The 23,726-nt window shown below is 48.7% G+C and overlaps 2 protein-coding genes across 3 annotated transcripts in view; both read right to left on the reverse strand.

Moving 5' to 3' along the window:
- Nucleotides 1-6,811: 6,811 nt before the first annotated feature.
- LOC309365121 (ankyrin repeat and SOCS box protein 5-like) lies at nt 6,812-14,853 on the reverse strand. Its single transcript, XM_081903288.1, has 5 exons — nt 14,623-14,853; nt 12,492-12,715; nt 11,283-11,476; nt 9,992-10,120; nt 6,812-7,806 (listed from the first exon to the last, which is right to left on the reverse strand). The coding sequence occupies exons 2-5, from the start codon at nt 12,700-12,702 to the stop codon at nt 7,585-7,587; spliced, it is 756 nt and encodes a 251-aa protein (XP_081759414.1). The 5' UTR covers nt 12,703-12,715; nt 14,623-14,853; the 3' UTR covers nt 6,812-7,584.
- A 2,174-nt stretch (nt 14,854-17,027) lies between these two features.
- PLXNB1 (plexin B1) overlaps nt 17,028-23,726 on the reverse strand; it is a 158,876-nt gene continuing 152,177 nt past the window's right edge. For both annotated transcript variants that reach the window (XM_081901288.1, XM_081901287.1), the window contains one exon: nt 17,028-22,922. In XM_081901288.1, coding sequence (XP_081757414.1) covers nt 22,818-22,922 — 105 coding nt within the window. In that variant the 3' untranslated portion in view covers nt 17,028-22,817. The remainder of the gene's footprint in view (nt 22,923-23,726) is intronic.

Here is a 23,726-nt window from a genome sequence, read left to right on the forward strand (position 1 = left end):
ACAGGCAAATTGAGAACTTAATTTGTTCTGGAGGTCTGTTCTTAACCTGAAGCACCACTTTGGCTGTGTGTTAATAAGCATACCAATTATTCACACACACACATACACAGTGGTACCTCGGGTTAAGAACTTAATTTGTTCTGAAGGTCTGTTCTTAACCTGAAGCACCACTTTGGCTGTGTGTTAATAAGCATACCAATTATTCACACACACACATACACAGTGGTACCTCGGGTTAAGAACTTAATTTGTTCTGAAGGTCTGTTCTTAACCTGAAGCACCACTTTGGCTGTGTGTTAATAAGCATACCAATTATTCACACACACACACACACACACACACACACACACACACACGTACCTCGGGTTAAGAACTTAATTTGTTCTGGAGGTCTGTTCTTAACCTGAAGCATTACTTTAGCTAATGGGGCCTCCCGCTGCCGCCATAGCACGTTTTCTGTTCTCATCCTGAAGCAAAGTTTTTAACCCAAGGTACTATTTCTGGGTTAGCGGAGTCTGTAAATTGAAGCGTATGTAACCCGAAGTACCACTGTATATGAATGAAATTTTAGATTACCGATACATGCTACCTTGTTTATTTATAAGAGTATTCATATACCGCTGTCACACACACAAAAAAAGGCTTACAGCAACAGAAAAGGTAAAGGTAAAGGTACCCCTGCCCGTACGGGCCAGTCTTGACAGACTCTAGGGTTGTGTGCTCATCTCACTCTAGAGGCCGGGGGCCAGCGCTGTCCGGAGACACTTCCAGGTCACGTGGCCAGAGTGACAAGCTGCATCTGGCGAGCCAGCGCCGCACATGGAACGCCGTTTACCTTCCCGCTGGTAAGCGGTCCCTATTTATCTACTTGCACCCGGGGGTGCTTTCGAACTGCTAGGTTGGCAGGCGCTGGGACCGAACGACGGGAGCGCACTCCGTCGCGGGGATTCGAACCGCCGACCATGCGATTGGCAAGTCCTAGGCGCTGAGGTTTTACCCACAGCACCACCCACGTCCCCCACAGCAACAGAAACCATATAAGAAAATACCATTTAAAAACAGAAATCAGCTGTTATGGAAAGATGTGTTCTTAATTGCCTGCCTAGGCCTGGGAGAACAGAAATGTTTCCAGGAGGCACTTAGAAGTTAGCACAGAGGAACCTGCTGAATCTCAATTGGCAGGGTGTTCCACAGGACTGGGCCAATGCCACGGAAGGCTCAGTTTCTTGTTGTCGTTAAATGAGCCTCGCCAACTCGGGGAATGAAAAACAAGGCTCCTGCGGATGATCTCAGCAATTCAGCCAAGATCAACCTTGGGAGTAAGCCCTCATGAACTCAGAAGAACTTGTGCCTGAATTCCTAGGCTTACCAGTGCCATGATACTTGTGCTGTCACCAACACGGCCTCGTCACTTGCCGTTGCTTTTATGCAATTTGCCACTGTCCTTTTTGCATTTTGTTTCCCTCCAGCCTCACTTTACTCCAGCCTGTTCCCAAGCTATGTGTATACATGCCTGCTGCATCTGATGATCGCACAATAATACATTTGCCAGTGTGGTGGACTCGTAATCTGGTGAACCGGGTTCGCTTCCCCGCTCCTCCACATGCAGCTGCTGGGTGACCTTGGGCCAGTCACACTTCTCTGAAGTCTCTCAGCCCCGCTCACCTCACAGAGTGTTTGTTGTGGGGGAGGAAGGGAAAGGAGAATGTTAGCTGCTTTGAGACTCCTTCGGGTAGTGATAAAGCGGGATATCAAATCCAAACTTCACAAGACTCTCCATTGTTTGAAATATACATACAGACCGTCCTCTAGCAAAAGGTCCTACATTGTGCCAGAAGACAAACCCAGGACGCTTCTGCCTTGAAAATTAAGAACCAAGACAACCATTAACTCTGACGGCAAAACAGTGATGTCAAGGCAGTGTTGTTTTTTAAAGAAACGGCCTCAGCAACTGTGCTTGTGAACTCTCAGGGTGCATTCAGACATGCCTACTAAAAGAAGCCGCTCCATGTTTTTACTGCTGCAGCGAGAACTCTTGCTTCCTCTTACTTTCATTCTTCTAATGACAACACCCAAAACCTGGCTTAAAATCCAATGCTGATTTTCATTAAAAACAAAAAATCTTTAAAAAAAATTCAGGTGGTTAGCATGTTCATCAAGTTCAGAGGTAGGAACATGGCCCTGAGACTGAAAATAATTCCCCACCCCAATCTCGTCAAATGATTACTAATCCCCCCCCACCATCAAAAAAATGGCCACTCCATTGTGCTGCTTAATGAAACCTTGCTCCAGACAAGGGGAGCGGTAGCATGCTTGCCTTCTGTGACAGATCGTCTAAGCCCACCTAGCATGGAAAAGGCACGGTTCAAATGCGAGTCTTCCTGATTTGTAGCTCAGTCTCTTAGCCACTAGTTTTCATTGTGGTCCCCTACTTGTGGAATGTCTTCTTGAGAAAGGCTCACCTGCCAATCCATCACATTGTGGCCTTTCTGACCGTTTCATGTTCCCAGGCAAGTTTAAAGGTTAATAGCCCCAAAAGCTTTGGTTATTGTGGCTTGATAGTAGTGCAGTAATGCTGGTGGTCAACAAAAGAGGTTTAAAGACTCTCCCAGGCAAATCTAAAAAAATGTAGCATAAACATCGACAACTGGGAAACACTGACCTGTGAGCGCTCCAGTTGGAGGACAGCCTTTACATAAGGTGTCATGGGCTTTGAAGACACTCAAACTCAGGACACCAGGGAGAAACGTGCTAAGAGGAAGGAACACTTGGCAAATCCACACCGTGATCAACTCCCGCCTGGAAACTAATGTCCCCACTATGGAAGGAAAAATTGGCCTCCACAGTCACTTACGGACTCATTGTTAAAACTGTCCAACTAAGTTTGTTATTTGTATGAGCTTTCGTGTGCATGCACACTTCTTCAGGTGGTCTCTAAGGTGCTACTGGAAGGAATTTTTTTATTTTGTTTCGGCTACGGCAGACCAACACAGCTACCTACCTATATGTTAAAACCGTGTTTATGGAAGACAATCTTACTCGGCTACGAGTGATCACCAAACAAGAAGAGCAGATGAAGTGAACATAAAAGCAGCAAGGTAGCAAAATCTAAAATTCTGCGCACACAATAATAACCCAGGGAAAGGCAAACAAAAAAACCCCCAACAACAGTTGTAAGCCTTTGATATAAAAGTTTTTAAAACTGCAATGTGCATTACATACACACCTTTGGCAGCAGATGAGGCTAAGAGAAGATCAAATTAAGGTATTATCATGGAGACAGACAGTTAAGTTGTATATCCATAGCAGTGACCGGAGGAGAAATGACCTCTGGGAGGAGCATACAGAGAAGAAATGCCATGGTGTCCCTGTAACAACAGGAAGTGGACACCTTCATCTGCCCCAGCTGAAACAAAACATGTCTCTCCCACTTCGGTCTCTAAAGCCACAACAGGTGCTTCAACTTTCCAACAGCTTGACCTCACCCCCAGAGACGCATTCCTCCATTGTCTCTTGAGACAGACGGATGTGGACATACAAGCAAAAGGAACAGGTGAAGAGAAAGAGGAGGTCCAAGCTGCTGAGATACAAACTGATTTCTCCAGATACAAGACCGTTTCAGTGCTGGCAGGGTCAAGAAAGAAAAAGGAGAGAGGTCATCCCAGTGATGAATTAGCTTTATTAATCTCAACATCAATTAGAACAAGAATCTTGCAGATTGAGAAAGTGGATAGTTATGCAGTAGTTCGGACAGTTAAGATATCAAATGATAGCTTTTCTTGTAATCAATAATAATAATAATAATAATAATTTATTATTTATACCCCGCCCATCTGGCTGAGTTTCCCCAGCCACTCTGGGCGGCTCCCAATCAGTATTAAAAACAATACAGCATTACATATTAAAAACATCCCTAAACAGGGCTGCCTTAAGATGTCTTCTGAACGTCAGGTAATTCTTTATCTCTTTGACATCTGATGGGAGGGCGTTCCACAGGGCGGGCGCCACTACCGAGAAGGCCCTCTGTCTGGTTCCCTGTAACCTCACTTCTCGCAATGAGGGAACCGGCAGAAGGCCCTCGGCGCTGGATCTCAGTGTCCGGGCTGAACGATGGGGGTGGAGACGCTCCTTCAGGTATACAGGACCGAGGCCGTTTAGGGCTTTAAAGGTCAGCACCAACACTTTGAATTGTGCTCGGAAACGTACTGGGAGCCAATGCAGATCTCTCAGAACCGGTGTTATGTGGTCCCGGCGGCCACTCCCAGTTACCAGTCTAGCTGCCGCATTCTGGATTAATTGCAGTTTCCGGGTCACCTTCAAAGGTAGCCCCACGTAGAGTGCATTGCAGTAGTCCAAGCGGGAGATAACTAGAGCATGCACCACTCTGGCGAGACAGTCCGCAGGCAGATAGGGTCTCAGCCTGCGTACCAGATGGAGCTGGTAGACAGCTGCCCTGGACACAGAGTTAATCTGCGCCTCCATGGACAGCTGTGAGTCCAAAATGACTCCCAGGCTGCGCACCTGGTCCTTCAGGGGCACAGTTACCCCATTCAGGACCAGGGAATCCTCCACACCTGCCCGCCTCCTGTCCCCCAAAAACAGTACTTCTGTCTTGTCAGGATTCAACCTCAATCTGTTAGCCGCCATCCAACCTCCAACCGCCTCCAGGCACTCACACAGGACCTTCACCGCCTTCACTGGTTCTGATTTAAAGGAGAGGTAGAGCTGGGTGTCATCTGCATACTGATGAACACCCAGTCCAAACCCCCTGATGATCTCTCCCAGCGGCTTCATATAGATATTAAAAAGCATGGGGGAGAGGACAGAACCCTGAGGCACCCCACAAGTGAGAGCCCAGGGGTCTGAACACTCACCCCCCACCACCACCTTCTGGACACGGCCCAGGAGGAAGGAGCGGAACCACTGTATAACAGTGCCCCCAGCTCCCAGCCCCTCTAGACGGTCCAGAAGGATGTTATGGTCGATGGTGTCAAAGGCCGCTGAGAGATCCAGCAGAACTAGGAAACAACTCTCACCTTTGTCCCTAGCCCGCCGGAGATCATCCAACCTAACTTCATCACCCTTTGCCTATGGCCGAACGTGGATAATTTTTTGTAGCAATTGGGGCAAGAACTTCCTAGAAACCCTAGTGCTTTGCAGAGGATTTTAATGCCAGAATTGGTGGGGAAAGAAGTGAACATTTAAAGTGGAGTGATCAGGAATTCCAGAAACTCCCAAATCAAGTTCTGAGAGGTTCTGGTTGGTTTATTAGTCAGAGCTAATTTTTGTTGAATGGTTGTGCAAGAGGGGATGAGAAGGGAGAATTCACTTTTCTTACAAAGGAGCAAATGTAATGGATTATATGGCTGCTTCTCCACTCTGGTGGCGTAAGTGGAAGAGGTTCTCAAGTTCTTCCAGAACTGGGACGTAACCACCAACCCTTCTTCCGAAAACTTGCACACTGGAGAGGATGAACTGAAGAAAGCCCATCAACGTACACCTTCTCATCTTAGGGGTAATAGAGAAGTAGTGTCTAAATTCATGTACAGATCTGAGGACATTACAGATACCATATGGTATGCCTTCCTCTTGGTTACGAGCCAAAGCTAATCCACCCATGTTAAAAGATAAAGGTACCCCCGCCCGTACCGGCCAGTCTTGACAGACTCTAGGGTTGTGCGCTCATCTCACTCTATAGGCCGGGAGCCAGCGCTGTCCGCAGACACTTCCGGGTCACGTGGCCAGCGTGACAAGCTGCATCTGGTGAGCCAGCGCAGCACACGGAACGCCGTTTACCTTCCCGCTGGTAAGCGGTCCCTATTTATCTACTTGCACCCGGGGGTGCTTTCGAACTGCTAGGTTGGCAGGCGCTGGGACCGAGCGACGGGAGCGCACCCCGCCGCGGGGATTCGAACCGCCGACCATGCAATCGGCAAGTCCTAGGCGCTGAGGCTTTTACCCACAGCGCCACCCGCGTCCCAATCCACCCATGTTAGATTTTAGTAAATAATAGGATGAGGGTAGTTTATTGGATTAAGTTATCCTATGGAAATGGCTGGAAAATTTCCAGGCTAACACTTCTTACTATCCTGGACCAGAAGATCTCTGGGCGATTTCTTACAAGAATTTCTTACTCCCCGCTGATTAAGGAAGGAGGCAAAGGAGTAACTTTATTTGTGTTGTTTTTTTGTATGGAAGGACTGAGCCCAGTTCAGTTCTGTGGTACTTGAAACAAATTCCTGGGCTCGGAATTCTCTAATACTAACAGTGTGTCTCTTCGCACCTGGCTCTGGTTTGTGGATCTGGTTTGTTTTGAAGCCTCCTTTTCCCTTGATCTAAAATGCACACGGAGTCAGCTAGAGATAACAGGGGCAAGCAGCAGGAGAAGGTAAGGCATCACCTTCATGCTCTGCTTACAAAAGGGGTGAGGAACCTCCACCCCCCGGACAACCAGCCAAGGGTTCAAGTAGTCCCACAAGGCCATTTCCCCACAACCATGTTCACCTGTCCATCGGCTGATAGTCACCGGATGACACCACCTGATAGGCAGGGGAGTAGGGTTGAGTCCTGCTGGGTGCCACTTCACTAGAGTGCAGGATTGGACCCGCTGCTCATCAGCTGGTGAGCAGAGAGTTCAATCCTGCTTGGTGCCGCTTTGAATCAGACTACTCCATCACCACCGCAGGTAGGTCAACATTTGACAGGTGGGTGGGACCAACCCCCTATCAGTCATCATGATGTCAGGCGGTTGACAGGCAGCCGACCTCGTCCACCTGTCAACGTCGGGATGTGGAGAGAGGAAAGATCTGGCTTACTTACTGTGCCAAAAAAGGCTCCAACCCTGCCCCCAGTTTACAAGCTTCCCAGCAATATCAGGTTTTGTCAGGAACAAGAGGTCTGATCCAGGAAGGCAATTCGGCCATCCAAATGGCAAGACATCCAGGTGACAAGCAGAAGAGATGAAGGGGTGCCAGTAAGGAAGGAAGTGACTCGAAAGACCATAAGACCCACACCCAGATCAAACCCATCTAGGCTAACAACCGCTTTCAGAAAGTGACCAACTAGTTGCCCCAGGGAAGTCTGCAAGTAGGACATGAACGCAACACACATACTCCCACTATTCAGAGGAATCGTGCCTGTGATCCCATGTGATCATTGACAACCTTACCCTCCGCGAAGTGATCTAAACCCCTCTCATAGCCACCCAGCTTAGTGATCGTCGCAGCATCTTCTGGCAGCAAACCCCATCGTTTTAACAATGTAAGGAGTCTCCCAGCATTGAGCTTCCTTGTACGACCGGGTCCTTGTGGGAGAAAAAACGTCTTTGTTCTCTTTATTTGCGCTACACATCGCTTTATGCACCTTTCCAGCATGTTCCCTTTGCTCGCCTTTTCCTCCTAAACTAAAAAAGTTGTAATCTCATCCCCTTGTCTCCTTCTTGGAGAGCCCGACTTCCGCGTGTGATGGCGACGCCAGCACCCCAAGACAAAGGCGACATATGCCAGGTAAGGAAAAGGCGCCGGCAGGCCCTCCCGTGGTGGAGAAACAGCGCCAGCCGGAGGAGCCGATTCTGCGCCCGCGAGGCTACAACCCATCGAGAAGAGCCAGGTCTTCAAACATAAGGTATTGCTTCAGCAGCGGAGGGAGGTTGAAGTCCCTGATGGCTTGGAGTCTCCTGTGACCCAGGGCAGTCCGGATGGAGAGGCGGCTGAGGTGTTTGAGGGAAAGGGGCTGCTGGCGGCAGGAATCCATCCAGGACATCAACGCCGGCTGCGAGACGAGGCGCTTGGGAGGGGCTCCTGTTTTCTGCAGCCGGAAAAGAGAAAAAACAGCATTTCGGGTTGCGTTCCCAAAGGCCTACTTGGAGGAGGCGCACTGAAATTAGTGTACAGTGGTGCCTCGCAAGACGAAAAGAATCCGTTCCGCGAGTCTCTTCGTCTTGCGGTTTTTTCGTCTTGCAAAGCAAGCCCATTAGCGGCTTAGCGCTATTAGCGGCTTAGCGGATCAGCTGATAAGCGACTTGGCGGATCAGCTGTTAAGCGGCTTAGCGGATCAGCTGATAAGCGGATCCGCTGATAAGCGGCTTAGTGGCTTGGGGGAAAGGGGGGGGGGGAGGAAAAAAACCCCGCAGGAACTCGCAAGACATTTTCGTCTTGCGAAGCAAGCCCATAGGAAATTCGTTTTGCGAAGCACCTCCAAAACGGAAAGCCTTTCGTCTAGCGGGTTTTCCGTCTTGCGAGGCATTCGTCTTGCGGGGCACCACTGTATGTGAGTTAGCCCTGTTCCTTAACGCCAAAGGGTCTACTCTGAGTTGGGCTGGCACTCGAGGCAATTCTTTGGTTTGGGTGGCAAGAGATCAGGTGGAAGAATGGCAGAGTAGCAGTGAAGCTAACCTGGGACACAGAGGAACTTTGCCACCTTGGAATTAGATATTATTATTACTTATTATTATTATTATTTGCTAACATCTATTATAATATTTATTGTTGTTGGGAAGTTCGGGTTACGTACTTAATTTGTTTGGAGGTCCGTTCTTAACCTGAAACTGTTCTTAACCTGAGGTACCACTTTAGCTAATGGGGGCTCCTGCCGCTGCCGCACAATTTCTGTTCTCATCCTGAAGCTTCCAGCCAACAGAGAACACTGGGATTATCCCCATATGGGATAGCTCCACATGTATATACTTTGTAACTAAGTTTGCCCTTCAGGGATCCAACTGTGAACAGAATGTGAGTAAACTACGTTTATATACTTTACACAAGATTGTGGCATGTTCATTCTTTTAAGAGGGATATAAGGGAACTTACCAGTAACCCAATACAGTCATACCTCGGGATGAATACACTTCAGGTTGATCGTTTTCCGATTGCGCTCCGCAGCGACCCGGAAGTAACAGAACTCGTTACTTCTGGGTTTCGCCGCTCGCACTTGTGCAGAAGAGGCGAATCACGTGGGTTGCGTTCATTTCAGGATGCGAACGGGGCTCCAGAACGGATCCTGTTCGTATGCAGAGGTACCACTGTATTGAGAGGCTTACACAAGCCTGCGACCAGCTACCCACTGTGTGTTTAAAAGGGGAATGTGAAACTCTGCTAAGTAAAGGAACTTGCTAGCGCAAGTTAGGAAGGATAATAATAAACAATATATCCTCTCCTGCCTCCCTGGACATTCCCAGAGTCTTTAGCATGGGTAGGCAAACTAAGGCCCGGGGGCCCAATCGCCTTCTAAATCCGGCCCACGGATGGTCCAGGAATCAGCGTGTTTTTACATGAGTAGAATGTGTGCTTTTATTTAAAATGCATCTCTGGGTTATTTGTGGGGCCTGCCTGGTGTTTTTACACGAGTAGAATGTGTGCTTTTATTTAAAATGCATCTCTGGATTATTTGTGGGGCATAGGAATTCAAGTTTTTTTCTTCCAAAATATAGTCCGGTCCCCCACAAGGTCTGAGGAACAGTGGACCGGCCCCCTGCTGAAAAAGTTTGCTGACCCATAACTTATCTTTCATTTGCTTGTTTCATTGACCTCCTCACACCTCCCTTTTTTGTATTCTAGTTTGGTTAACTATTTCAGCAAATCCTTTCCATCTTTTCCAAATTTTGTCCTGTAATTTATCTTAATATAATGTAACTTTACTTTCCTTCCTTTCACCAATTAACAGTCTGTTTTTTCCTAAACCTTCATAACATTTCTGCTAAAACCACATAACTTCATTCCAACATCCTTCTAACATTCATTAATTTTACAATGTTTCTGTAGATAATCTTTAAATTTCTTCCAGTTATGGGAAGATTCGCTGTGTTTTTTAATGGATTTTATTTTTCTGTTTTTTCTTTTTTCTTTCTTTATTCCTTATTGTGACGTGATGTGTTGTTTTGTTTTTGTTTAATATGGTGTTTTTACTTTTTCTTTTTGTAACCTTTAAAACTTTAATAAATATTACTGTTTTTAAAAAAAAGTTTGCTGAGCCCTGGTCTTTAGTAATGGGCTACTTTGTTTCTGTAGCAGATACAGGCCCCAGCCTGCACCAGCAACCGGATGCACTCTGTCTGTCCACTGCATGCAGCCAGGTACATGGGGGTCACCCCCCAGTTGTCCTTCAGATTCACATCTGCGCCGTGCTGAGGAGAAACAAGAAGTCATTAGCACCACAGATCTCACCCCCCACCATGTCCTGGCTTGCTGAAGCCTTATGGTGTGAGCAAAGTCCAGAAGTCCATCCTGGGCATCTTTAGGGCCGAATCGGATGCAACACGTACCTGATTCCCCCTCCACCCACCACAGGCCAAACAGAACGGCTTCTGTGTAAATAATTTCCTGCAGTGATTGAATTTGCCCTCCTTCTTCCTGCCACTTTCAGGAATGGCAGCTAGGAATGGAGGAAGCTGCCTTAAAATGCCTCGTGGAGCAAAAAATACCAAGGGAGCAAAAAAAAAAAAAAAAAAGCTGTTTATGTACACAACAACGGCAGCCTGGATACTCTTAGGAAGAGAAGATCCCTATACAAGAGAGGAATGGATAACAAAACTGATGGACTATGCCGAAATGGTTAAAACTACTGGGGAAATCAGAAACCAGGATGATAAAAATGTCAATAAAGACTGCGGGAAATTTGTAGCTTATCTGAGAGAACACTGTAAACAGTTTAAAATATTAGGACTGCAATAAGACTTGCAATGTGAAAAAGAACTTCAGTTAATATTGAGTATATTGGAGAGACAGATGACGATATGATACACAGTGGAAAGTGACTATCTGCGGACTCCACAGAGAGAATTATTTATTTTGTGGTGGTATTTTATGTTTGAATGTAAAATTAAAATGCAAAACAAATATTTTTTTAACAAAATAATGAAATGCCTTGTGCAGAGAAACCTCTGAATAAGTAAATGAAGTCAGACCACAATCAATACACAGATAATTAACTATTATTATTATTATTATTATTATTATTATTATTATTATTATTCCTGTCAACAGGCCAGCATGCTCCTCCGGATCCTAGCATCAGGGATGCAGATTAGGAGCAGAGAAATCTGCCTTACACCATTGGCCCACCTACCTCTGCGTCACCAGCACTGGCTGGCAGCAGCAGCTTTCCAAATAAGGAGGTTCTCCCGTCTCGCCTTAAGAGATGCCAGGATTGAACCTGGGGCCTTCTGCATGCAAGACAGGGGCTTGACCCCTGGACGATGGCCCTTTCCCTAAGGCTTCCATGGAGGGAAGCAAACACCACTTTCTGCAGGACGGGATGATAAGGAGCAGCACCTTTGACGACGTTACCTGGATCAGCAGCAGGGTGCAGTCGGGGAAGAGGCCGACGGCCGCGTGGAGAGGGGTCCCCCCGTGTTTGCAGCAGGTGTTGACGTTGGCGCCGTGCTGCAAGAGCAGCTCCACCGAATGCCTCTGTCCCTTGTAGGCCGCCCAGTAGAGGGCCGTCTTGCCGTAATAATCTTTCCTGTCCACCAGCTCCCTGCCTGAAAGCAAAGGGGAGATGAGCACCTTCCAGAAAAACAGTGCAACATGGAAACAAACTGAGGACTTAAGAAAAGCCGGCCGGATCGGGCCAGTGGCCCAACTAGTCCAGCATCTTGTTCTCACAGATGCCCCCCAGCAGGACCCAAGCACAAGAGCATCCCACCACCTGTGGTTTCCAGCAAGTGGTACCCAGAAGCATCGCTGGGGAGGTAGAGTCTAGCCCACTATTTGAGTGTTTTGTTGGAAGCCGTCCAGAGTGGCTGGGGAAACCCAGCCAGATGGGCAGGGTATAAATAATAAATTATTATTATTATTATTATTAGGCTTGTGGGCTGGATGCAGCCCAATCGCCTTCTCAATCCGGCCTGCGGACAGTCCAGGAATCACTGTGTTTTTACATGAGTAGGATGTGTCCTTTTATTTAAAATGCATCTCTGGGTTATTTGTGGGGCAAAGGAATTCGTTCATTTCCCCCCCACAAAAAATAATAATAATAATCCGGCCCACCACATGGTCTGAGGGATGGTGGACCGGCCCACGGCTGAAAAAGGTTGCTGACCCCTGCTCTAGCCATTTCAGCCAGTTGCCCTCGATAGCCCTCTCCTCTGTGACTTTCGTCTAATCCTCTTTTAATGCCACCCAAGACGGTGGCCATTGCTACCTCCAGTGGCAGTGAGTTCCACAGTTTAACTGTGGAAGGGCCTTCTTTCATTCATCCCAAATCTTCCAACATTCAGCTTCACGAGTTCCCAGGGTTAGAAGGAAGGACAACTTTTCTCTGGCTTTCTCTATGCCATACATAATGGCCTGGATTAGGAGTGGACTACAGTCACCCCTTGCCCACGGTCCCTCTTTTTTGGTATAGTACACCATTTGTACTGCCTGCGCACAATATTGTTATGGAGTTTTGAGTGCGGGGAATAAACACCGCCCAGGCCCCTCTCCTTCCCAAAGTCTGGTTTGCTCCATTTTTAGCCCTAAGTGCAACCTGGAAACATTATATAGGACACACACTTGAGGTCAGCAGGAGTTGTTTCAGCTTCTCCACGTTGCCACGGCTGGCCTCGTAGTGCAGCTCCGTCCACCTGTAGTTGTAGCTGGGCGCCGCCTGGTAGCGCTTGGCAGCGGGGCGCGAGGACTCTGGCGGTGCCCCATTGCCGTAGGGCGCTCGGGAGAGGGAGCTGATGTAGAAGCCCATCTCCGTCCGTCCTCCCTCTGTCCACATGCAAAGGCTTCCCCTGTATGGTAAGGTAAAGGTAAAGGACCCCTGGACGGTTAAGTCCAGTCAAAGGTGACTCTGGGGTTGCGGCGCTCAGCTCGCTTTCCGGTGTTTGTCCACAGACAGCTTTCCGGGTCACGTGGCCAGCAGGACTAAACCGCTTCTGGCGCAACGGGACACCATGACGAGTGCCAGAGCACACAGAAACGCTGTTTATCTTCCTGCCGCAGCGGTACCTATTTATCTACTTGCACTGGTGTGCTTTCGAACTGCTAGGTTGGCAGGAGCTGGGACAGAGCAATGGGAGCTCACCCCGTTGAGGGGATTCGAACCGCCAACCTTCCGATTGACAGTGGTTTAAATCACAACAGCACCCGCGTCCTCTGTATGGACTGGGGGGTGCATTGAGCTTCAGGTTGGTGATAAGAGAACAGGGGGGAGGTTAAGCACCCTTACGTGTCGCATGAGACCTACTGGCCAGATTCTCTCTACCACAGTGGTTTCCCAGGACTACTTTAAAACTGCTGAGGGTCTTGGTGGACCACTTTATGATTTTTCTACCAGTTGTAGCAATTGGCCAAAGTACTCCTGGCCATGTACAGAGTTCCTCCCTGCTATGTTCCTCCTTCTCTCTCTTTCCCCGCTTCAGCCATACCACAGCTTCTCAGGGACGGAGGGGGGCAGACATGGTCATCCATAGGAGCCAACTCCAAGGGACCGAGGTCCCTTCATAGAATCATAAGAGTTTGAAGGGACCCCAAGAGTCATCTAGTCCAGTCCCTTGCAATGCAGGAATGTCAGCTAAAGCATCCCTGACAAATCACCATCCTTCTTCCCACCCTAATAAAATTTGCCTCCCCCAAGTTGATGGGCATTGCTGTTCCAATAGTGTGGGTGTGTCCCATCATGTGATCAATTACGCAGGGTGGGGCTTACCTCCCCCCCCCCCGTATTTTATTCAAGTTGGCACCCCTGTGGTCATCTGTCAATCCCACTAGGAACACGGCCCTGCCCCATACCCAGGAGTCCAGTGTGCATGGCCCTGGCGCTGAAATTTGTGGGTGCCTGGCCCCTTCATGGGAAATTTTGTGGGTGCTTGGCAAGGCCGGATTTAGCTTTGATGAGGCCCTAAGCTACTGAAGGTAATGGGGCCCTTTATATGCCCAGCTGTCCTTTGTCAACATATTGTCACTGGTTTTTTTGTCTTGAATATATGCTATATGGTAATTTATGAACCTAATAGGTATCTAAAGCCATTTGCATGTAACAAAATATGTATTTTATCAAAGTAATTGTTGAACTGAAATACAATTAAGAATATATTAATAGTGAATTTTTGGGGGGCCCCCAAGAGAGTGGGGCTAAGCTATAGCTTGTTTAGCTTATACATAAATCCGGCACCCAGGGAGTTGGCCCCTATATCTTAACTCAGCTCAAGCCTCCTGCACCAGAAGCACAGGGCTCAAAAGAGTCAGCGAAACGAGCTCAGGGGTGCTAGAGCTCAAGACCCGCGCTCAGCCCTGGGGGTGTCGAGCGCACTTCTGAACATGTGCAGAGTGCAGCGGCCCTAACCGGCCCATTACTACTACCAGACCACGAAGCCGTCGGAGCTCAGGGGAAGGACCTTCGAAATGGATTCACCCCAAACTTTCTCAGGAAGGCCAGGCAGGGGGATGCAGATCTGGGCCGGCAAGAGACGCCTCTGTCCGCGATGCAGAACGAGAGGCTCCCGCTGCACCGACGCCTGGACCGATTGGCAGCTGCAACATTCCCTCCCCGCTGCATCCGGCGCGGCGAGCGGATCCGGATTAAAACCCGCTTCGACCCCTCCCCTGCGCCATGCATTGCTCCTTTGAACGCCAATGGGTCGTGGCCGCCCGGCATCTCCCCGAATACCCTCCCTCCTTCCCCGTCTGGGCCGCTTACCCGCCCGCGCTACGCCCGGCACCGGCTGGGAGAGACGCGGCCGGCCATCTCGGAGCGAGAGGCGGGCGTTGCGAGTCCCGTCGGCGGCGCCGCTCCGCCCCGGGGAGGCCGCTTCCCAGGGCTTTCCTCAAGGCCCCGGGGGAAAGGCGGCCGAGCCTCCTTCCTCCGCCCCGTCTCGCCCCGAGGGAGGAGGCGCCGCCTGCAATGGCTGCCGCGCGGCGAGAAGGGAGCCGCCCTCCCGGGCGCCGCTTTCTCTGCAGTGCGAAGCCGCAGCGAGGCCTCGAGGAGCCTTTATAAAACACGCGGGAAACCCCGGGGTGTGTCGGCGCGCGGGAAGCGGACTCTTCAATCCACACGCCTTCATTTTAAATTCGTTTTTAATGCCGTGTAACACCGTGTTAATCATGGGCGTAGTCAAGGGGGGTGGGCAGCTGCCCCCTCCAAAATCATTGAAAAGCGTTAAAAATACTCAATTACCACTCGGTACATAAGGCCAAAAAGGAATGGGAATGCTTCCAAAATTATCTGAATAAATACGGTTCCAATAATAACACTTGGCTGTGTTTAGATTAATTTCATAGAAAAGCGGGGGGGGGATTCTTCCTATTGTTTGGATAAACAATAAAACACAGATTATTTAATTGTAATAGTCGGAATCGAAACCGCGAAAGTCAACCAACTCATGAGGGACTCAAACCAGTTGGAAGGACTTTGTGTACAGAATACCCAACTATTGGTTTGGTTTGGTTTTTTCCCCCTTCCTTTTTTCTTTTTTAATGTTAGTCTGTTTATCTTACATCTACCATGTATTTTGTGACACCTGTTTTTACTTTAGAATATGTAGTTGAGGATCAAATTATTCTATTCTTTGTAAATTCTGAAAATGTAATTAAGTTTATTAATAATAATAATACTCAATTAACTGAGTATGACAAAAGCCTGTCCCTCGTGATGTCCTCTTTTTTGGGGGGAATTTGACCCGTGATCTCAGGCTCCACAACCTGGGGGGGGGGCGTGATCTCCCAGAAAAAGCTATGCCCTTGGTGTTCAGGTTGTGTTTCCATTTTCTGGACCCTGCCCTGGGACCTAAGGGACCATCCACACTTCACTTTGTCCCGTGATTTCTAGTCAGGGGTTGGAGAGGTTTGTTTGGGGTTTTTGGACCCCCTGCTTTTTTCGGGAAAATCCGCGGTTTACTGTTGAATCGGAACAAACGTCAGTTTGCTGAAAACCCTATTGATCTTGGTTCCAGTTCAGCAGTAAACAGTGGGTTATCCCAGGGAAAGCGTAAAAGAAAAAACGCCTGACTAGAAACCACACAGGACAGTGGTTTGGATGGTAATAATAGAAATAATAATAATAATAATAATAATAATAATAATAATAATAATAATAATAGATGGTCACAACAGAGGTTACATAGGAAGCTGCCTTAATATAAAGTCAGGCCATTGGTCCATCTAGCAGAATGGCTTTAAAAGAGGATTAGCCAAATTTGTGGAGGAGGCTAAAATTTATTTAATTCTTATCCTGTTGTTTCTCCAAGGAGCCCAATGTGGTTTTACAGACTTCTCCTCATTTAATCCCTCACAACCACCCTGTGAGGCGACGACAGGCCCAAGGTCACCCAGTGCGCTTCATGGCTGAGTGGGGATTTGAACCCTGGTCTCTCCCAGCCCCTTGGCCAACCCACTGACCACGTCGGCGCATGTGAGAACATCATAAAAGCCCTGCTGGATTAGCCCAAGGGTCCTTCTAAAGTCCGGCAGCCTCTTCTCACATAGGCCTGCCAGATGCCTAGGAGGACCTCAACACAACACAACCTTCTCCACTTGTGATTCCCAGCAGATGGAAGTTCATCTGCTTTCACCAGTGTAGGTAGTAATTACATGGCTAGTAGTCCTTGATAGCCTTATCCTCAATGCCTGTATCTAACCCGCTCTTAAAAGCCATCCAAGTTGGCCATGTTGACACTGCCGGGAGATGGTCGTCCTCTCAGTACCAATTGCTGGGAATCGCAGGTGGGAAGAGTGGTTGTTGTGAGTTCGAGTCCTGCTTGCTGGCTTCTCACAGGCACCCGGTTAGCTGCTAAGAGAACAGGAGGCTAAGCAGGGCTCTTCTGTTCTTAATAGTACCAGTTAAGTGAAAGCAAGAGTTTTTCCTCCCACAATAAGGTACACACAAACACACACACACGAAAACTAGCTTTGATCCTCTGCTTTTTAACAGCATTGTGGCACAGAAATTAAGCTGGTGAGGTTTTCCACAGCAGAATACACAGGGTAGGAAAATTGCAGTTTCTAAATTTATGTATCCTGTTAAAAGCACAGGAGCAGAGCCAGTTGTTGTTGTTTTTTAAAGGCAATCAGACCTCCCACATCATTAAGGAACTGGAAGCTTGAGCCTTCTTCTGTGTTGTATATTAAAGTTTATTGAATTACCGTGTAAGAATTTTGCTCTGTAATAAAGTCATCTGGGATCTAAACTGATTATTTACAGACAAAACTTCTCATTTGATGATAAAACTCCTACTTTGCTCAGAACAGTATCTACAATAACATTATTATACTATGGAACAACAACAAAATCAGGCTGGCTGGTTTGTCCATCAAGCTTTCCAGATTGGAGAATTTATTATTATTATTAATCAGTTGAGAGAGTGCATTTACGGAGCTGGGCCAGAATGAGGAAAAAAGGGAAAGTGAGATGCTGAGCACCAGGGATGCAAGAAACTAGAAAAGAAACACAGGCAGAGTCCAACCCACCCACCCACCCACCTCAGGCAGCCCTCTCCCCAAAATGAGATGCTAGCTTACAGTGAGTCAGGCCATTGCTCCATCTAGCTCAGTATTGTCTGCAGTGCAGGCAATAGACTCTACACTGATTGGCAGTGGCTGTCCAGGTTTCAGGCAGGCATTTTCTCAGGCCTACCTGGAGATGCTGGGGATCAAAACCCTTCTGCATGCAAAGCGGGTGCTCCGTCACTGAGCTGTGGCATGAGCTAAGAGCAGTTTCTTCCTACAGAATTTATTCCCCCATTGTAGAAGTTCCTGCCGCCATTTACGCTGCAATGGAACTCTGTTGGGGGACTGAGCTGCCAAGACATAGAACCTGAGGAACTGCTCTCTCTCTTTCTGCTTTTCCAAGAAGCTTGGTCACCTAGTGGTGTTTGCAGACTGGGCTGGTGTAAAAAACACACCACAACAGAGACAAGTTAAAAAAGGAAGAAGTTGTTCTTCTCTTTTCCTTCTGCTTGTTGCAAGAGCACAGGTGATTCTGGTGCGTGGGACAGGAAGGGTGGGCTACAGGACATGAGACGTGTCAAGGAACCAAGGCAGAGGAGCTCCACTTTTCTTAAGGTAGCGCTAAAGATACAACATCTGGGCAAGCCGAGTTGTGCAGGGACCACTTTCTACAATGCACAGCTGCCGCTTTTCAGTCTCTGAATGGCCATTGCCAATAGATGAGGACCCCTGGGGTTTGAGTAAGCACCAGATGTACCACTGCTGCACCCAAATGCCTCTTTAGCACCCGCAGAAGGCAGTGGGTGCTGGGACCCCGCCAGAGGGCTCACCACCTCAAACAATGCTCCCCTCTCATTTTGCACAGAGCACCCCCCAGGATCGGAGGCGTCCAGAGGCGAAGAAAGGATTGAGGTACGCAAGAGGGTGCAGGGTGTGGGGAAAAGCATTTCTTAATACTAGAGCCTGGAAAGGGAGCGTTGCAGGACTAGAACCTGGGCAATCCGGGACAAAATGAGGTGCTTCTTCACGCTTGGGATACCGTTCATGAAGAATGCTTGTGTATTCATATCCGTAGGCACTCAGAGAACAGACTAGATGGGACCAGGAGGTTTCTTCTGATGCTTTTAAGAACATATCCCCACAAAGCAAGGCAGTCTCAAGCCCTGCATCCCAGAGCCTCTCTCAAGAACTGCAAGCTCCTAGGCATGATTATAGGGTTAGGAAGGGTCCTTCATTTCAACTCCCTGCAATGCAAGAATCTCAGTTGGGTGGTCATCCCCTCATTCAAACTGAAACCATACCAGACCCTGCTTAGCTTTGCAGTATTACTGGGGCACCACTAGGAGGGATTACATTCCGGATTCAGAGGTGTCTCAGTAGCAACTGCTAGGGAGCAACAATGGGAAATGGATATTGCCCTTTGCGTCTCGCTTGTGGCCTTCCAGAGACACCTGGCGGGGCACTTTGGGGCTGGGGGGGGAGAGAGAAGTATACGGGAGTAAACAAACCTTTGGCTCTTCCTTACATTCTTATCCTTGGCAGCGGGGCTAAAGAGGTAAGTTGCTGAGTCGACTGGAAGGTAACCGCAATTTTGTCTCGTAATGCGGCGACAAGAGGCCACCCCATTCTGGGAAAGGAAATGGGTGTCCAATATCTGTCTGTGCACGATATACCCTTTTCGTGGTACAAATCTTTACGGGACAAATTCGGAGCTCAAGACTAAGGCTCTAAGTTACGAGTTTTGTCTCACAGCCTGGTTTTAACTATGGGACAGGGGAATAATAAAAGGAGCAAGAGGCCTGCTGAGCATGTACGAAGTGCTCCCTACCCCCAAGTAAAACCAGCCCCGCTCTGAGCTACCTGAAATTTGGGGGGGAGGTTGTTCCAGGTCAAAGGGCACAGCTTCCAGCAGGGTTGTGCTTTCACCTGAGGTATTCATAACTAGACTGAGATAACAGGTGGGAATATGTATGGCTGGACAGCCATGTTGGCTGGATCTGGAGGGCATCAGACTGGAGAAGGCCGATGCGGCCTTTTCCCGAAATGTGTGACACACGTAATCTCAGTAATCCTTACAACAGCTATGCAAGGCATACCAGTATAATTATCGGTGTTCCTCATATTGTAAACAGGAGGCGGAGGGCTGGAGTTCAAGTGGCTGGCTTAAGGCATCTGAGGAGTGTTATGGCTAGGCTGAGATTTGAACCAGCGGTGCCGGAGCTGGCAACAGGTGCTCTTCCTAAAATCTGTGCTACCAAGGTGGCTCAGCCTTTGAATCTCTTAAGGCATGATGCAAGGAGATCCGTGAACAGACTCACCTGCATTTTAAAAAGCCAGGGAGGAGAAAAATTCAGACCCTGGTGCTAACAGATGGGAGGGAGCTAGCCCTTTCGTGCTTGTGCCATTTCCTCAATTCAAATTCCCCCTCTCCAAGGCTGGTGTTCGATTTGTCCTGCAGTTTAAAATAGGCAAGCCACGTGTATGGTACCTGGAAGTCTACCTGCCACAGGGCAAGTAGCAGCTTTGGGGGAGCGGGGATTTAAAATAAGGAAAATGGCACAGTTGAGAAAGGCAAACAAGTGCTGCGACTCTAAGCTGAATCCTCCTCCCACTCTGCGCCTGCTTTTAACTTACAAGGGTTGAAGATATATGCTATTCACGGATGTCCCACAACAAGCCTCATATGGCTCTTGTTGACCTACTTTGATGCTGGCACAGGCATTCTTTCAAAATTGCACAGAACTCTCCGTAAAAGCTCACTGGAGTGTTCTAGGAAGCCGGACTAAAAAAAGCTGGGCATCTATCTGCAACAGAGCCTAATCCAGGGAAAACATGCCACCTCTTCTGTTTTGTTGCCTGACTGTGCAGCTGTTGAAGGAGCAGGAGGCCTGCCAAAATAAAGAGAGAGAAATCCTTACCCCACGGCTTGCAAGGAAGCGGGCCAGAGCCTATGATGCAAAGCGGCACATTGGAACGATTTGCTGTGGCTGGATCTCACCTGAAACTGTGGCATTAGTGCTGTTTTTCGTAGGCTGCAAACATACAAGGAGAAGCAGAACTAAAACTGCAGAGGCAATAAGGTGCAAGGGGGGGGGGGAAGAAACACAAGGGTTTCTTTCCCCCCTGTGAGGAATGACATGGAATGATTCAACAGCACTTCAAGTGATAGTTCCTTTTCAGATAACCTAAGTAAGGTAGAGTTGTCAACTCCCCAGCTGGGCTTGCACCCATGTCTGTTAAAACAGATGAAATCAGCAAGGGATAAATATTGCCTCCTGCGGATGCCTGTAGGTCAGGGATGGGTACCTGCGACCTTCCAGATGTTGCTGGAGTTCAAGGGCGCTTCCAGACTGCTGCTATTTTGGGATGGGATAAGCAGAGCAGTGACAAATTCAGAAGTGTAGGGCCCCTTCACCATCGGCACTGCCACGCCCCCTTTAAGAAGGCTGCATAACCTTATAATTGTACAATACTACTAGTAATCAGGGATGTATTGCAACGATAAGTCCAGATCTCCATGTGCTTCCTGTGAGCTAGATCTACTTTTTACTGTGCTCGTACACGGGCAAATCATTTGGAGTGCTCCAATATCTGGAGCAACTTAAGTTGTATTTGTACGTTACGGAACATGCACGCAATTCTCCCGAAACCGAAGCAGCTTGTGTTTTCAGTGCTCCTAAAAGGCTTAGCTTTGGAGCATACAGAACAACTCCTCTGAGATTTTCCAGTGTGCCTTCTGTAGAACGACCCCGGGAGCCAATCCTCCATGGCTGGCTCACTTCCTTTCCCTCTGATTTGCTCCAATCAGCACGAAGGGTGGGAAGACCTATTCCAAGTAGCTAAAAGGCTTCCCTTTCCTGTGGCTTCAGGACCCTGGAGACAGAGACCCCGCTGCAGAAATCATAACAGGCCTTTGTCTCTACACACCATCCCAGACCACTAACACCTCTGGGTGAGATTCAATCACATATGGACAAATTCATGTTGGGTAAATAAATCTGATTTGGAGCTCTTGCTGGAGAACCTCATTCCCACCCCCAAATCTTATTTTTTTGTAATAGGCGAAGTGACAGGAAAACACACTGGGAAGTGTGGTATAGTATTGTGAAATAAAATAAAAACCCGAATGCTAAATAAACAGCTGAGGTTGTCTAGCTTCCCCACAATTTTTGTGCAAACAAATCCCAAGTAAACAAACAGAACGTCTGGAAGTGACCCAACTCCCATCAGCCCGAGCCAGCGGTCAGGGACAATGACAGGAGTTGTCGTCTAGCAACTTTTGGAGGGGCGAAGGGGGAGCCATTTCTGTTGTAGATCAAGCAGCTCTCAAAGACACAGAATGAGAAGTCGGTGAAATATTGGCAACTGAACTGCAGGAGGAGAAACAGCAAAAGCCGCCAGAATGGGCTTTGGAGGAAGCCAGAGGCATGGCCAATTGCTTCTGCAAAAATTCTGAGTTGCCTCTGGCAGACCCAGGAAAGACCCCCGTGGGGAAGCGGGGTGGCGTTGGACAAAGCAAAGCCACAGTGTGAGAGACAGGAACACGAGGAAAGAGGGTGTTTCCTTGAGGAGAAGTGCTAACTCAAAAGAGGAGTGGGAGAGGGGAGGAAAGACTTCCCCTCTCCATAGTGCGATCCAGAGGTCCGTTTTTCCCCAAACAGCAGCAAACAGGAGGGGGCAAGGCAGTCGGAGGGGAGCGAGGTCTCCTTTGTGCTTTCTGGGGACAGGCTCTGTGCTTGGAGTAGCAGCTGCAGAAAGGCATGCTGGGTTGTGGGGGGCAAGGACCTCCGAAGCAGATGGGGGTGAGCAAGGCAGGCGCAGGCTCCTCTGTGCTGTTCCAGGAATCTCGGCGGGGTCCCAGCTAGTGGCAGACCTTTCCCAGCCTGGCGGTGGCTCCTCTGTCCTCCATCCTCAGCCTCTTCCCTTTTGCTTGGTCCCAGTCTGTTTTGATGCGCCAGGGAAGGGCACTGCTGAAGAGATGCTCCCCTCCTTCTCTGATTGCTTAGGCAGTGGGATGCTTTCTCTTCTCAGGGCGAAAGGGAGGCCGCCCAAAACCAGAGGCTGCTGCCTGAGCCTTGGCTTCAGGCATCGAGGCAAAAAAATCGCCGCCTGCGTGGCTACACTAGTCTCTAACCCTCTTGGCACATTCGTAACTCCCAGCCTCCTGGCTCAAGCTGAACGAGAGGAGCCCACAGCTTCTGAGGAGGGAGACGCTCCCCTAAAGTCCATTATCATCGTCATTATTGTTGCAAAAAAAAAAAAAAAAAACAACCAAAGGAAAAAAGGAGAATAAAGTTCTCTGGCACCCTCGGCCCTCTACGGCACTTGGCATTTCCTGGTCTGCTGCTGCTCCTCCCTCCTTCCACGTCGTCGGTGTGGCGTGCCTGGTCCCGGCTGCAGCAGGTCCCTCTGCCCCCTCCCCCCGCCTGGCTGACTGTCCCCTTGTGCACATCACAAGTCCGTGACTTTGTTCTCTACGGCAGCGGCAATCTGCTGCAGGCGGTAGCCCAGCTGCATCTTCTGCGCCGTCGGGTCCTCCTCCAAGGCGGTGATGATCTGCGGGGAGAGGAAACCTGGAGCTGTTATCTGGTAGGGATCGCCTTCGCCTCTAGAGCCAGATTTTTGGTTTTGTTTGGTGGTGGGGCAGCAGATGCTCTGCATCCTAGGGAGGCCTCTGAAGGCTAGGTGCATGGATTTCTAGAGGCCAGAATCTCCATCAATAAGCTACAATGCGAACCTACGTTGTATTTTAATACTCTGCTGGAAGCCGCCCAGAGTGGCTGGGGAAACCCAGCCAGATGGGCGGGGTATAAATAATATACAGTAGTACCTCTGGTTATGTACTTAATTCATTCCGGAGGTCCGTTCTTAACCTGAAACTGTTCTTAACCTGAAGCACCACTTTAGCTAATGGGGCCTCCCACTGCTGCTGCTGTGCCACGCGATTTCTGTTCTCATCCTGAAGCAAAGTTCTTTACCTGAGGTACTATTTCTGGGTTAGCGGAGTCTGTAACCTGAAGCGTATGTAACCCGAGGTACCACTGGATGATGATGATGATGATCTTTAGGAAGGCCCCTGCTCTAGGTGCCTTCCTTGTTGACATCCAGGAAGAGCAGGGCCTTTTTGGTAAAGGCACCCCGATTAAGGAATGCTTTCCTCTTTGAGGTCTGGGGTCAGCTTGATTCATTCACCCTCGTGCTCTGAATTATCTCCCCACTTCCACCTTCTCTCAGCGGCCAAGGGACAAGCACCAAAACAAATTGTTTGATGGAGGAAGCAATTTCGAGTTCCAGGGGAGCCACAGAGTTTCTGTGGAGGCAGTGGGCTCATTTACACCAAGTCTGCAATTTTCCTCATTG

This window comes from Podarcis melisellensis, assembly GCF_964234715.1.
Source record: "Podarcis melisellensis genome assembly, chromosome: 2".
NCBI classification, from domain to species: Eukaryota; Metazoa; Chordata; class Lepidosauria; order Squamata; family Lacertidae; genus Podarcis; species Podarcis melisellensis.